A 15797-nucleotide genomic window follows, 5' to 3' on the forward strand; every position below is an offset into this window, starting at 1 on the left:
CAATTCCAAGCTGGGACCTTCTGGATTCTGAGGCTCATTCGATAGACATTTGATCGATGGGGCCTCTGGGGGCACTGGGAGGAGGGGAGTGGCTTGTCCAAGGTCATGAACCGGGGTGCTACCGCAGGCAGCAGCAGCCCTGTCACCCCAGTGGATGCTCTTCCCTCTGGGAACCCCACCAGCCGGCAGAGGCGCTCTGGGAGTCCCCAGGGGCCCCTTTCTGCTGCCTGAGAATTGCTCTCTGCCAATTCTCGGTAATCCGGCTTCCTTCTCCCCCTACTTTCCCCAGCTGAAGAGCTAGTGAGTCTCAGACAGCTGTGGAGCTGGGACTCTCTCTAGTTGAGATGCATTAATTTGTAAATATCTTCATTTATATGTAAATGCGGAGTCCCGCGCCCCGCCGCCAGCCCTGATGGGGCCCTGCGGCCCCGGAGATGCGGCCTCCTTCAGCCTGGCTGCCCCGGGCTGCAGGCTTCGCTCAGTGATCCGATTAGACTCTTCCCTTCTCTTCCACTGTGGCCTCCTCCTGGCTCCTCTATCCCCGGGTGCGCTCCGCCTGGGAAGCCGCCGCTGGAATGGGAACCCAGGCTGGGGGAGGAAAGGGCACTGGCCACAAGCCAGCCCTGCGGTGTGACCTCGCGCAAGCCACCCCCCTCTCTGCGCTCCGGTTCCCTCAGGCATAAAATGGGCAGGGCAGCAAGGTGTCTACACTGGAAGAGGTTCCTTGGGAGCAGGGAACCCTGGAGCTCGCTGAGCTCTGACCCTGTCTGTAGACCAGGGCTGGAGAAAACCGTAACATCTGCTTGCATTTACAGGGCTGCTCGTGAGGATTAGAAGAAATGGAGGGCATATAAGGCGCCTTTATGAGATTTGGGAAAAGGTGAGGGTTTTTTTTTTTTTCTTTTCTGGGCGATCACAGCGACATGCACCGCACGCCGACTTTATGTGAATAATGCAGGGACCCTCCCAAGGCTGCAGAGAGGTTCTTACTATTGTCATTGCCTTCTCGAGATTGGGGAAACTCAGGCCAGGGGACAGAACTTTCACTTAACCCCCACGATGATTGTACGAAGCTGATCCTACAAAGTCTGTTTACAGGTGAGGAGACTGACACAGAGAAAGGTTAAGGCCCTCGTCCAAGGTCACTAGGTAGGAAGCGGCTGAGCTGGTTCTGAACCAGGGCTGTGTTCTGGGAGAGGGTGGGGGTCAGGGCCGCCCTGGTGGTCTCGGGCTTCCTTCCAGGCTTAGGAATCAGATGGGGGGAGGTGCTGGAATGATGGGACAGGCTGTGTGGTGGGGGCTTCTCAGAGACCACGGCCAGCACGCGCAGGTGGGGCGGAGGTGGTGGGTTTCTAGGAAGCGTGGGGGGTGATCTGAATGTACACTTGCTCCAGGATCATCTGTGCTTCCCACAATAGCTGTTTTCTTTTCCGAAATGAGTTACTCATCCTGACAGTAACTGGCTTGTCTTAGGTGTGCCTTAATATCTTAAGGAGCCCCACACCTCTTTCGGAAGCAGGTACGGGGGAAATCCCAAACATCAATAAAGGCATCTGTGCAGCCATTTGCCTGCCTCTCCCGCATCCCTTCGCGCCCACATGCTCCCCAGATTCCCCCCAACAAGGGCTGGCTGGTTCTGAGCTCCTGGCATGAAGCCCGGAGAGGAGAGGGACCCTCTCCAACCCACAGGGGGGCACGCCCACCTCCCAGCTTACAAAGTGTGCAGCGGAGAATCACCTGGAAGATTCCCTGTGTCGCGCGGGTGAGCCCTATGCAAACTTCCCGTCCCATTTTCTTATTTTGCCCACGGGGAAACTGAGGCTCATGGGGACAGGGAGCGTACCCAGGGTCACCTAGCCAATGCGCAAATTTCACCGTGCACCTATTATGTGCCAGGCATGCCCACTGCTGCTTTCTGCTGGGGCACCAAGCAATGCACTCGCCTGTGCACGTACATGTGTGTGTGAGACTATGCTCGTTCAGCGCCTGTGCAAGACTCCTTTGCATTAATGCAGTGAGACTACCCCCTCCCCCGCCCCCATCCTGCGGAGTAGGACCTTGGTCGTCTGGCCCTGGGGTAGATTCATTCTGCTACGGGGAGGGGTCGTCTGAAGGTGTCCTGCGGGGAGCTGGGGGCAGGACTTGAGCTGGGCTCTGAAGACCGGTGAGGAGTTTTCCAGGTCACCAAGGGGAAGGCCATGCTGGGAAGTGAGCTAAGGGTCAGAGGAATGGAAGAGGATTGGGGCCTTTAGAAAGTAGGGAGAAGGGTGTGGGAACGCAGCAGGGCATGGGCCGTGATCCGCCCCCTTCTGGGAAGAGGGTGGGGGTAGAAATATTCCGTATCTCTGTCCCCGAGGCCTCTTTGTCCCCAGCCTGCAGACCTGGGGTCCAGTTGTCTAGGGTGGGTTTGCCTTGCTGGGAGGGGTCCGCGGGGAACGGGAGAACGTGGTGCACGGGCTCCTGGGCCCGGCGGACCGGCTCACGTCCCAGCTCCGTCCCTCCTGGCTGCGGACTGTGTGCGCGGACCTCAGTGCACCCACCTGGAAACTGGGTTTGGAAAACCCTCGTTGCAGGACTGTTGGAGGAGCTGGCTGGGGCGGCCGCACGCGGCAGAGTCGGGACGCGAACCCCCTTCCTGCTTTGCTCCCCGGGCGCGCCCCTCTAGGCCTGGGCCTTCTGCAGCACAGCCCCCAGCCCTGCCTTCCAAGCCCAGGGACGGTGATCCCCAGAACCCGCAAGAGCGCCACGCGGCGGAAGGGAAAGGGCTGGAGAAGCAGCCCAGGCTCCGNCGGTCCCCGGCCGGCCCCTCACCTCACGGTGGACTGGTACACCAGGTCCTCCCTCTTGCGGTAGTTCTCCATGTGCGAGTAGTTGGTAGAGAACATGGCGTCGAAGGTGAAGATCTTCTGCTTGATGGTGCCGCCGTCCGTCACCTGCAGGAGAGCACAGCCGCAGCTACAGGGGGCGCTCGGCCAGCCCGCCCCTGTCCTCAGGCAGAGCCTGGACGCCTCCTCCCGAGGCCAGCACCCCTGGGGCCCTGGGCGGGGCCTCCAGGAGACATGTCACCGCCATCCCTAGATCCCTCCCAGGTCACCCCCACTCTACTGATGCATAAACCGAGGCTCTGGAAGTGAAGTGACTTCCCAAGGTCCTACGCCAGGAAGGGGCACAGCTGGTTCTTCTCTCTGACAATAACTTCTGATAAATTCTCTAAGGGGTAGGCACGGGCCGGCAGGGGAGCCCAGGCAGCCCCTATCTGGGGATAGGGTAGTCACCGAGGGCTTCCTGGAGGAAGCAGTGTCTAAGTTGCCTCCCGAAGAAAGAACAGGAGGCAGGCAGCCTGGCAGAGCTGCTTCCAGGCAGCTCTGGAAGCAGAGGGGACAGCAGGAGCAAAGGCCCTGTGGCAGGGAGAGCAGGTAGGCTCAGTGAGAGATCGTGTTCAGGGAGAAGGAGCTCAACTGTCCCTGCAGGCAACGTGGCAGAGGCCGCCTTGGATCCCGTTTCCAGGTTCCTTCAGGCCTTAGGGTGCCGATGGCTGAGGGGCCTGTCTGGGGGCAGGGGGCTCTTAAGAAGGCTGGGGAGAACCCCGTCTACTGTCACCAGGGCGGAGGGAAGGGACAGCACGGGGGCTCACCCTCCCCCGGCTGCCCCTTCAGGACGGGGGGCAGATCATGAGGCCCCCACGTCCCCCAAGAACACGGAGGCCCAGAGAAGTCAGGGGACCTCAGGGGTTGACAAAAAAGCCTGTACTGGAAAAACAAAGGCTGTTCCGACCCCAGCTGCTCGCGGCCGATTCAGAGTGGGACCCAAGCGTCCGGTGCTCCCGGCTCCGCCCGCCACATCCTCACGCCTGCGCTGCCTCCAGTTAATGAAAGTGTTACTGCACAAAGCAGCAAGGTACGTGTTGTCGCTGTTTCAATTATTTATCTGTTTACTCGGCGGCAGTTTTCCCTACAGTTTTCCGCCTGCGTCAGCAACTCTATTATAGACCGGGAGCTTGCAGCCTCTCGCTGCTCAGCTGGGCTCCGCGCTAACAGCCTGCGACCAGGGAGGCCTCAAGCCTGGGCCTGGAGAAGGGGAATTAACTCCCTGCGGCTCTGCGTGCCTGGAGGCGGGGGGGCCGGCCGGGAGGGCTTTCTCCAAGCCGCTGGGCTGGGGGGACCCTGAAAGCCCTGCTTGGATCTGCAGCCTTCCTGGGAGCCCGGGGCCCTTCCGGGCACATCTGGCTCAGACCACATCTGTCTCTGGCCCACGTGGTGTTGTAACTGGCTTAGGGGATGCAGGTTCAAGGCAAGCCGGCTAGCATTTATTGAGCGCCAGCTGTGTGCCAGGCACGGGTCACATCAGCGCGTGTCACCCCCACTCCTTCCATGGTCTGCAGGCTCGTGAGGAGTCAGGAGGCCCCTAAGAGTCCCCAGGGTCCCCAGGGAGCCCCAGAGGCAGGGTCAGAGTGATGATAAGTTTGGGAACCCCGGGGGTGTGGGATCAGCGGTGGGACTTCCCACGGCAGGGTTTCCGCTTAACCCCTGGCTAAGCTCATGTCTCTCTGACTCTCCTCTGGGCTTATCTTCAGCTCATACTTTTCCCTTATTTTCCCCTCTGGGGCTGTGTGCTCCCAGCCGCCTCTCCTGGGCCCGGCTTCCCAGAGACGGATGGCTGAGACTGGAGGATGAGGGGGAGCAAAGAGCCTTCGAATCAGGACCCTCAGGGGCGCCTGGGTGGCTCAGTCGGTTATGCGTCCGACTTTCGCTTAGGTCATGATCTCGCGGTTCGTGGGTTCGAGCCCCGCGTCGGGCTCTGTGCTGACTGCCAGCTCAGAGCCTGGAGCCTATTTCAGAGTCTGTGTCTCCCTCTCTCTCTGACCCTCCCCTGCTCACGCTGTCTCTCTCTCTCTCTCCTAGAAATAAATAAAACGTTTAAAAAAAAATAAAAGAATCAGGACCCTCAGCGGTGGGGGGAGGGTATGGTTTTGCACACCTCCCCAGGGGACAGTTGGCCCAGGGTTGTGGCTGGTTTGGTACCGGCATCTAGCGGCAGAGAGTGGGGATGCCGTAACCAGCCCCCGATGCGCAGGATGACCCCCAAAAGAATGATCTGGCCCCCTATGAGAAACGTGCCGTAAGCCCGTTACTTTGTGCCCCCACACAGGGTCCCTGGGGAGCGCGTGGCAGAGACAACAGCTGGCCCATTTTGCAGATGAAGAAACTGTGGCTTGGAGAGGAAAGGAGATTTAGCTGGCTCCCATGGGGCAGGGGGATACGCCACCCACCGGCCAGGCCCCCCGGGGGCTGAGAACAAACCAGCCCCTCTGTGCCCCGCTCTGTGCCCCCACCGGCCCTCAGTTGTCGGCCGGAGGATGCCCGGAGCCCAGCGGAGGTTGGAGGAATTTTCTCCCCAAGTCGTAAAAGTGGAAGGCGTCCTGCCCATTTGACTTGCGGCCTTGCCTCCTTCAGGTACTGCCTTTTATCTCCTCCTAAAACGCGGCAGCTCTTATCGTCTCAATCTCAAATTTCACTCCATTTTTTTATTATACAAAGGAGAAAAAAATCTGTCAGTAAAACTGTCTCCACAAATTTATTCGCCAGGACTGAGGGTTTTATTACTAGGAAAATACATCTGCACCCCACCCGTCCACGCATCCCCACACCCCCCACCCCGGAGAAAGCGCGGAGAATTATCGGAGTCGTAAATCACTGTTTCAGGCCGAGGGACAGGGGAGCTTCAAGGACGCACCTGGTTTTCCTTTGGTTTTATTTACATCTTCTTTTCTCAGGCCGAGTCTGGGGCCTCCCTGTCTGCCGGGGAGTAAATAACTGCTTCCTGTTAAAGAGGCCTCAGGCAGCGGGAGCCCCAGGCTTGTGAGATCCAGCCCTGGGTGGCTGCCCCCCCCCCCTCCACCGGGGCTCAGGGAAGGGATCGCCTTGGAACGCACCCTCAGGTCCCCGGCCTGAGGATTTGCAAGGAGGACAGTCTGTGGTTCCTGGTGGCATCAGTCCCTGACGCGAGGCTGGGAGGGAGCGGGGTTGTCACAGGCCGTGGGTGGGTAGCCGGCGTGGTGCGTGGCACCTTCTCTTTAGTTCTGGAAACATGTTCCAGGCCTAAGTCTTCCAGGCACTATTCCAGGCCCCGTGGGAGAGGACGAACCACGTTTCAGATGGGGCCGCAGCCAGGCGGCGGGGGGGGGGCGGGGGCGCACCGACCACAAGGGTGTGGGAGGGCGGAGCCAGGGAGAGCGAGGCTGGTAGCAAAGATATCTGCCAAGTGTAATCTGACCTCCATGGGGGAGCCAGGGATTCTTTTGGGAGGAGGGGTGATCACAGAGGGCCTCCTGGTGGAGGTGAGCCTCTTCAAAGAGTGTTTCGTTCCAGGCTGGTGCTCCCCGCCTGTGGGAGGCTTTGGAGCAAGAAGCGAGGCTGACTTCCTCCATCCCCAGTCGAATTCTTGATTTCTGGTGCTAACTTTGTGCACGTCACCTCTCCAAGCCTCAGCTTCCTCATCTGTAAAATGGGGTAATGCAATCTACCTCTGTCCCTCTTACGAGGATTAAATGAGATGCCGTTTGTAAAAGCACCTGTTGTGCGGTGTGCGCTCAGTACAAACACTTATTTTTATGCATGCTAACAATCTCTGGGTCATCCCTTCTCCTGGGTCGCTTCCAGGGCCAGGGCTGGAGGGCAGAACAGTACCTACTGGAAAGTCAGGGGAGGTAGCATGTGAGTAAATGACAGAAGGGGGCCCGCCTGGCAAGCAAGGGCTGGAGACCTGGTGGGCAGGTGGGGGCAGGCTGGTCTCAGGGGCTCAGAGATGCTCCTCTAGTGCCACCGTGGCTTGGGGCCGTGAGATCGTGGCGGGAGAGGATGGCCAGGCTGGTGGGAGCACACAAGGTGCCACCCCGGACAGCCAAGGCCCCAGGAATGTGGACGCCTTCCTTCCCTGGAGGATGACGTGCTTGTGCGATCATTCACCCCTGCAATAGATTTTTACTGAATCAATAAATAGGTCTTTGAATGTGAGCTACTCCTAGAACATAAACTCTATGAGGGCAAGGTCTTTATCTGTCCCGTTCAATGCTCTGGCCCCAGAGTCCGACGCGTGGTTCTCACTCAATAAATATTTGTTGAATGAATGAATGAACGGATGAACGAATGGACTTGGGTCCTTACCACGTGCCAGGTGCTGGGCTTCCACAGAGAGCAAGGAACGCACTCGTGCTGCGTGCGGTGTGGCCTTGCCCAGGACAGCCCACTGTGTCCACAGCCCGCTCTGACCACGCTGCCTGGCGGGAGCCGGCTGGTCCGGCCGGGAGGTGGCCTCGGACCACGCGCGAGGCAGTGACCCAAGCGGCACTGGCAGGAGCCTGAGCTGTGGTTTCTCAGACATGCACCTGCTACAGGGAAGTGCCCTGCTCGTGCAAAGGGCGCACCTGGACCCGAGTGTGCACACTCTTCCGCAAAAGCATCCGAGTCCAAACTAGCACGTGCCCGGCCTGACAGGGTACGCGAGCCTCCGTCTGCTGTGTTGTTCAGATTTCCAGAAATTGTCTCCCAGCGCCCGGCACGGGGCCCGACACACAGTGCATGCCCAGCATGACCCGCCGGGGACACGTAGGCCATCATCTGTCTCTTGCAGGTACAGAAACCACGGCTAACAGAGAGGGAAGTGAAGGGCCCAGCTCATGAGGGCAGGAGGCGGTGGGCCCTCAGCACAAAGTAGTTGAAAAGAGACAAGTGGGGGGGTCCGTTCTGAGGTTGAGGATGGGGGACGCCTGGTGTGGCAGCAGGTGCAGAAGCTTGGGGGTCACACAGCCCTCAACAAGTTCCAGCTCTGCCACTTCTGGCTTATGGCCCTATGATCTTAGAGAGGTCCCTGGGCCTCCATCTCCTCATCTGCAAAATGGGAGCTCTCGAACCGCCATGTAGGGCACTTGCGTGAGGATGCGGGGCACACGCGGCTGCGTGCACAGAGCGCCCAGAGGCTCGCCCGGCACCTGGTGGTAGAGACAAGGGTAGAAAGAGTAACAGCTGGCATCCACGAGGTGCTCACGTGCGTGGTCTGCAGATGTTAACTTGGGTGATCATAAGAGAAAGGAATCAATGCAGATTAGCTATTATTTGTTTTTACTTGGGTCCACAGTGGGGAGGTTGGTCAGGGCAGGCAGGCTCTGGGCGAAGGCAGCAGGCACATAGTAGGTGCTCAAGAATAAATGGCTTTGGGGGCTCAGTAGGTTAAGCATTCGACTTCGGCTCGGGTCATGACTCACGGTTCGTGGGTTCAAGCCCCGTGTCGGGCTCTGTGCTGACAGCTCAGAGCCTGGAACCTGCTTCGGATTCTGGGTCTCCTTCTGTCTCTGCCCCTCCCCCATTCAAGCTCTGTCTCTCTCTCATTAATAAATAAACATTAAAAAACTTTAAAAAAAATAATAAGAAGAAATAGCTTTCCCCTACCCTGACAGCGTCTCAGCCACGGTTTTCCAGAGCGATCAGCTGTGCTACATGGAAGGGATGTGATGTAGGAAGTGGAGACCTGGGTCCCATCTCCCACAGGCTGGCTCTGCCCTGCTCCCCACCCTGGGCCTCAGTTTCCCTAAGTGCTCCGTGAGGAGATCTGCAGGGTGACTTCTGAGGACCTTGCTACTCTGAATGCCCAAATGCTCTGATTCCAGAACAGCCCATCCTGGAGGCCACAGCCACTCCTGCTATATCTAGCCTTGGTCACCAGGGCTCAGCGGCTGCCCACAGGCCCAGAGGCAGCAGGCCTGCCCCAAGGCCCCGGGTCCCCCCCCACCAGCAAATCTGGCTTCAGCCAGGCTGGGTTGATTTTCAAGCGAAGCCACCAAAGTGGGACTTCATCCCAGCCAGTAGCGCTGCCGGCTGGCCAGCGGGGGTTTTTCATTTGAGAAACGAATGCCTCCAACTGTACCTCTCACTAACGTCCCTGGGTGCCACCATCCAGAAGAGAGAGAGAAAAAAAAAAGAGAGAAAGAAAGAAAGGGGGGGAACCCACCTCCCCCCCACCTCCTTCTCTTTGTGTTCCACAAAACCAATTACAGGTTGGAAATAGCTGTAATAAACTTGATATCCCACTTATGGGCCAATCCCGCCGCGGCTGGAAAGTGTAATAGTGGCAGAGAGTGAAAACTGCTGGTATATTTTGCCAGAGTTGTTTAAATTGCCTGCCTACATTATCCCTGCTCCTCTCCAGCCGGGAAGGAATTTGCTCTCCTGGAAACGGAGCAGCTGAGGTCTCTGCGGCTGGGCAGTGAGGCGGCGGATGGGTGGGGTGGGGGGTGTTGCAAGGAAGGTTTTAATGCACTGATTAGACATGGAAGAGGGTCGGTGCCTGGGCTCTTGGGTTCCTCGGGTTCCTGGGGGACCCCCAGAGTTGTTAGAAATACTCAGAGGAGGGAACATGGGCGACCCGGGTTCGAATCCCAGCCCAGGCAGTTTAGAGGCAGCGCCCTTGCTGTCCAATGGGCAAGAACCATGCCGGTCCCGAAGAGTTCTTATTGGAGGGAAAAGGGGGCATTTAGTTGGATAGCGCAGGCAGCCAGCATGAGCCTCCTTGGGTCTCGGGTCTGCTGTGCTCGCTGTCCCTGCCTGGCCCTGAGCCTCAGTTTCTTCATTTGTAAAACAAAAGGCAGCAACCGACCCCCAGAGTTGTTAGAAATACTCAGAGGAGGGAACATATATGAGTGTTTCTCACAGGATGTGAATTTACTGCTCTGTTCCCTGTACGCTGGTAGGCGGTGAGCATCCTAGAAACTTCTGCCATGAAACTGTCACCTACGAGTCCCTTCCCGCCTCACTCGGCCCCACGTGCAAAGAGGGCAACGATCCGCAAGCATTCCTAACGGGCTTACTTAGATCAAGCCACGCCCAGCGCATTCCTTTATTGACTGAGCTCTTCTGTGAGCTGCGCCCAATTCGGGAGCACAGCCGTGGAGGCAGCACGTGCAATGGGGAGGAAACGCAACCCCCTCACTGAAATTTCTGCAGTCGTGTTTTCTAGCTCCTGCACTAGCAGGACGGGAGCTCAGGAGGCTGGGGCTTCGTTTCGATCGGTGCTGTACCCAAGCTCCCAGAGCAAAGGCTAGCGCATGGCAGCCGCGTGGTCAATATGTTTATAGAAACAGACGCCGTTTTTACAGGCGCAGAAACGGCGTCCAGGGAAGGGCTGCCGCTTGCCCAGGCTGCCCAGCTGGTAAGCGGAGGAGCGGAGATTCAAACCTGGGTCTGACTCCAGGGTCCAGATAGGAAGTGATCCAGGCAGCAGAGCTAGACGGAGGGTAGGCAGGGGGCGTGGAAGGGAGGGGGCATCTAGGCAGAGGGAGGGTTGGGCAGGAGCGCAGGGCAAGGGGCCATCTGCTCAGGGAAGAGGGAGAAAAAGAAGGTAAGAGGCAGCGTCCCCATGGCCTGCTGTGCGGGGCAGGGGCCCAGGGGCTCCTGGCTTTGTTGTTGCCATGGTGACCTGGGGCCTCTTCCCCTAGACCCCTGCCCACATGCTCTCTGCCATGAGTCTGGTCCTATAGCTCCTGGGCCCGAGAGCTGGCCCCTAGGAGCCATCCCAGAGAGGGGAGGGCAGCGTGCCCTAGGGCCGGGGAGGTGGGGGGGGGAAGTGCTGGGTTCCCAAGGACACCCTCGGACCAGGGCCCCTACCTCCCTGGATGGCCTGGTTCTACCCCTGCACGGTCTCCCTTGCGAGTCCAGCCCTCTGGCAGCGCCCGGCTCGGGGTAATTGGCTTCCTCCATGTGTGTGGCAGATCCAGTTCTGACATAGACAGCTGGTGTCATAAATTGCTCTGTCTCATCTGGTTACCGTGCGATGGCAGACAGCAGCTCAGGGAAGGGGAGCGGGGTGGGCGAGGAGCCCGGGGGCCGCTGAGAAGGGCAGGCAGGAGAGGGCCTGCTGGCTCTGTGGGCCCCCTGCACGTGGGCAGGTGCTCAGCAAGTGTGAGGACGTGCGTGTGCAACCGGCGTGAGCACAGGGCTGCCGGAGGCCAGCTCACGAGGGTGGGCCCCTACGCAAATGAGAAAACCTGTGGTCTGGGGGCGTGGGTGTGTCTGCACGTGTGTCAGCAGGGGTGTGCAACTCTGTGTGCTTTGGGGCGGCATGTACGGATAGGTACGTGTGCGTGCATGTGCGTATGTGTCCTGTGTGCAAAAATGTGAGGGTCTGTGTGTGTGTAAGAGTGACTTTGTGTGTGCACATTCAGGGCTGTGTGTCAGTTTGTGTGTTCATGGTGTGTGTGCATGAATGATGCCTGGGTCCACAGCATAAGAGTTTACACACTCTGTTCCCTGCCCTGGGCCATGGGTGTGGAGGATATCAGCGAGGGTGCATGTGCGTTTCTTTCTTTCTTTCTTTCTTTCTTTCTTTCTTTCTTTCTTTCTTTCTTTCTTTCTTTCTTTCTTTCTTTCTTTCTTTCTTTCTTTCTTTCCTTCTTTCCTTCTTTCCTTCTTTCCTTCCTTCCTTCCTTCCTTCCTTCCTTCCTTCCTTCCTTTCTTTCCTTTCTTATGTTTATTTATTTTTAAGAGAGAGTGTGAGCAGGGGAGGAGCAGAGAGAGAGAGAGAGAAAGAAAACTGAAGCAGGCTCCAGGCTCTGAGCTGTCAGCACAGAGCCTGATGCGGGGCTCGAACCCATGAACTGCGAGATCATGACCTGAGCCGAAGTCTGACGCTTAACTGACAGCCACCCAGGCGCCCTCGACCCGTACGCTTTTGAGGAAAATGCCAGGCTGGGGGGCACCATCATGCCAGCCCGGGCCCCATGCAGCCTCCCAGCACCACGAGTCAGGTGCAAAACCATAGGTCAGAGCCCAGCCACCGGAGCCCTTCAAAGTCCACCAGACACAGGCTGCTCGGAGACCTCCCTCCTCATCACCTGTGCACCCCGAAACCCACACTTCAGGGCTCGTGGCCAAGAAGCAGGGGACACTGGGAAGACCCGTACAGATGCTCAATGTTCAGATTTGCGTGCACAGCAGACTCACCCGGCCAGACGGGCGTAGGGTTTTGAAAATTTCAATTTCTTTGAAAGCTCACCTCAGAGGTTCAGATTCAGTGACTGGGTGGAGTCTGGGTTTTACATTGTTTAACAAGCCCCCCTGGGCTGGTGGGACGCAGGGCTGGGGGACCACAAGGCAGAGGCTCTGCCCTAAACCCCTGGTGCCCTCCCCCAAACGGGGCCTCTCTGCGGCTTTGCCAGATGGCCATCCACTGCCAGACCCTGGATGTCCTGGGAGACCCTGGCAGGGGACCCTTGACGGACCCATCCGGACCCTTCCTCTACAGAAGGCTAACCTGAGGGCCAACAGAGGGACGTTCCCTGGGGTCACCCAGGGAGGAGGTGGCCAGGCTGGGGTGGAGAAGACCAGGGTCTTGGCTTTGAAGAACTTCCTCTTTGCACCGCACACCCGCTGATGCTCGCAATCCAGACCCCAGAAACCACGCGTCCCCGCTGAGGGCCGTGCAGCTGTGGCCCTGGGACACTTTTGTCACCAGGCTGTCACATCCCGCTCCCTGCTCCTCCTGACAGCGAGCCCCAGCACTAGAGATGGGCTCCAGCGTCATGTGGATGGCTTCCTTCCCAGTGCAGCCTTGCGGGGGTGGGGGTGGGGAGCGCAGGGACAGGGAGGGAAGAAGGACGATTCCCCACTTCTCTCTCCCTGGAGGTCACTCCTCACTATGTGCCATCAGCGTCCATTCCTCCGGCTCCAGTGACCTCAGCTTTTCACGCACTTGTCTGTTTATTTCCTTGTTGGTTCCTTGGTTTCTGGGGGTCGAGCCTGTGGTCAGAGGGTGGCATCAGACAGGGTCCTGGCCCTCAAGCAGCTCACAGAAAGGGCGGGGCAGGGGCGTCGTGGAGAGAAACACCAGCAGCCGGTGTGCCTGGAAGGGGGTGGGGAGGAGGGCTCAGGACAGGCCCCCCACAAGAAGGTGAGCTGAGCGGTGCCTTGGGGGAGGGGGAGGGTCTGAGGGGCAAAGACAAGCAGAACATTCTAGCCGTGGAGATGGCCAGGCAAGGGCACCAGAGGAGGCAAGCACTACCGAGGGTGCGGCATGGGATCTGTGGGGTGCGGTGAGGGTGCAGGGACTCGGAGTCTGGGGGCGGCAGGGAGCAGATGCCGGGGGGTCATGCCTCACACACACGGAATCTGGGTTCGGCAGTCGGGCCCCGAGGTCCGAATCTCATCCAAGTCATTGCATGTCTCCCTGCCTCAGGCTTCTCTTTACAAAATGAGGCAAAGAGCCACGCCGCCCTGCCGGTGGCTGCCGGTGGCTGCCTTCTTCCAGGTGAAGTGCTGGAGAAGTGGCTCGCACCCAGCAAACGCTGCCATTACGCATGAGCCCATTAGCTGTAAAATGTCCAGCATGGTACGTAATACATAGCAGATCTTGTTCTTGCTATGATTTTGTGGGAGGGAGATAGGGAGCCATTGAGGGCTTCAGGCAGGGGAGGAGCAGTTCCATCAGGGTCAGAAAGCCCCTCTGGCTGCAGTGTGGACGACAGATCCAGGGGCAAGCGGGTCTGGACTTGGGAAGAGGCCTTCAGCACAAAGAGAAGAGACTGTTTTCCCAGGTATGACTAGGCTTTCTCGTCCCACAAGCCAGTGGGGCGGGTGCGTGCCGGGGTGGGGGCATGGCTGAGTCCTGTCTGCCCCCGGTGCCTATGTATCTTGTGTGGTGTGGAAGTCTGTGGCCCCAGTCCCCTGCCTGTGACACCCCCTGTGATGTCCCTCAGTGGCCAGGCTCAGCGCTCGGTGCCCACGCCCCCCTCTTCCCCGAGGCTGCCTATCAGAGGGCACACCTGTGGGCTCAGCACGGGGACAGATGCCAGCTTGTGGTCGTCTGGCCGACCATGGCAGTCAGGAGGGCTGCCAGTCCTTGGGGAGGGCCCTTGCCGTGCCAATCTGCCCGGCCCTCCGTGCTCCGCGGGCGCTGCCGACAATCCGGCCTGTGTCAGCACCATCAGCCGCCGGCGGACCCGTGGACGCGGCCCATCAGCTGCCCGTGCCAGCCTGCCACCTGCTAACCAAGGGCAGAGCGTGCCGGCGCACATTGCTAGGCGGGCACATCCTGCCCGCTGTAATTAGCACGTGGACTTGGCGGCCGCCCGGCCCGGTGGAGCCCGTCCTTCTGTCCGTCTGCAGCAGCCCCCTCAGCCCCAGAGGCTGCTAGAGAGAAAGAGCACTGAGCTGGGAGCCAGGAGGCCTGGATGCCATCTCTGCTCAGCCACTCATGGGCAGTGGATGCTGGGAAATTTGCATTCTCCCTCTGGGCCTCAGGTTCCTCATCTGTGAAATGGGGTGGAGACGGCTGCTCTCTAAACTTGCCTCCTGCCATTTGGTGGAGGTGGTGCTGACAGCAGCCAAACTCTGCCCTTGAGCGGTCACCCCAGAGCTGATGGAGTGATGTTCCTTTATTCCTTCCTCCAGCAAAGACTCGCTGTGTCCCTACTGTGTGCCGGAGGCTGTTTTAGGTACAGGGGATGAAGCCACGAGCAGCACAAAGTCCCTCTTCTACTGGAATCCACACTCCAGCGGGAGGGGACAGACCGGGACACGTGTCACGCAGGCAATGCAGGGAGAGTGACGGCTGGGAGGGGTGGGGGACACGGCAGATTAGGCGCCGGGGATGCCCATTTCTGGAGGCCACATTGGAGCTGCCCTTCTCATGAGGAGGTAGGGTCAGGCTTGACTGGGAAGAGTCGGGCTTCCTCTTCCACCAGCTCCCTATGAAGTCCTGTTTGTTCCAGGCTTCTGGCTTCTCGTTTAATCCCTCCGACACCCCTCTGGACGGAGCTGCCTGCATTTTACAGATGGGGATACAGAGTCTTGGAGAGACGCTGGCGAGTCCCCAGCCCAGATCTAGTATGGCAAATACCACCCTCTTTCTATTATGTCTTCACACCTGATTTTCACCTTCCCGAAAACCAGTCTTTTTTTTTTTTTTTAAGGTTTATTTATTTATTTGGGGTGGGGAGAGAGAGAGAGAATGCCCATGCAGTGAGGGAGGGGCCGAGAGGGAGAGAGAGAATCCCAAGCAGGTCCTGTGCTGTCAGCTCGATCCCACAAACCGTGAGATCATGACCGGAGCCGAAACCAAGAGTCGGATGCTTAACCGGCTGAGCCACCCAGGCGCCCTAAAAACCAGTCTTCATGTTTATGAAAGCCTGAGTGACCTTACACCCGTCACGGGTCCCCTACTCCCTGGCTTAGTCCTCCAGCTTCATGTTTTATTCCCTCCAAAGTTTGATTGTGAACATTTTCAAACATACAGAAAATCATAAGGAATTTTCAAACCAACATCCATACACCTGCCACTTAGCTTGCACGACAGCCATCGGGCCACTTTTTCATCCCCTGTTCCTTCTCCTCGTCCCTCCCCATCCACCTGCCTGTGTTCCCGCGAGGCGGCCCAGCGCCACGGACAGCAGTGCCCTCCCCCGCTAAGTGCTTCAGCAGACACGTCGCTAGAATTCGGGATTTACTTGCAAGTTCTCTCTTTCGAGGTTTTGAACTCGCGTTCAACGCAACGCACGGATCTCAGTGATAAGCGCCCACGTCTGTGTAACCCAAACCCCTCTCGCAGTGTCGAACGTGACCATCATTCCAGAAAGTTCTTTCTTCCCCTGCCCAGTCAATCCTTGCCGCTAGAAGGCGAACATTATTCCAAGTTTTCTCACACCACATATTCTCGTTTGAGAATTTCTTCGTTAGCAAAAGCTCTTGGTTCCCTGCGTGTTTCTGAGATCCACGCATGTTACAGCGTGTGCTCATAGTCCTTTCCTTTTGATC

The 15797-nt window shown here is 58.4% G+C and overlaps 1 protein-coding gene across 1 annotated transcript in view; it reads right to left on the reverse strand.

Annotated features, from left to right (window-relative positions):
• Nucleotides 1-15797, reverse strand: part of IGSF21 (immunoglobin superfamily member 21) — a 140202-nt gene that overhangs the window by 77807 nt on the left and 46598 nt on the right. Inside the window, exon 5 of the mRNA XM_077775560.1 lies at nt 2812-2933. Within this exon, the coding sequence (XP_077631686.1) occupies nt 2812-2933 (122 nt within the window). The remainder of the gene's footprint in view (nt 1-2811; nt 2934-15797) is intronic.

This window comes from Crocuta crocuta, unplaced genomic scaffold (genome assembly GCF_008692635.1).
Source record: "Crocuta crocuta isolate KB4526 unplaced genomic scaffold, BGI_CrCroc_1.0 scaffold127, whole genome shotgun sequence".
NCBI lineage: Eukaryota > Metazoa > Chordata > Mammalia > Carnivora > Hyaenidae > Crocuta > Crocuta crocuta.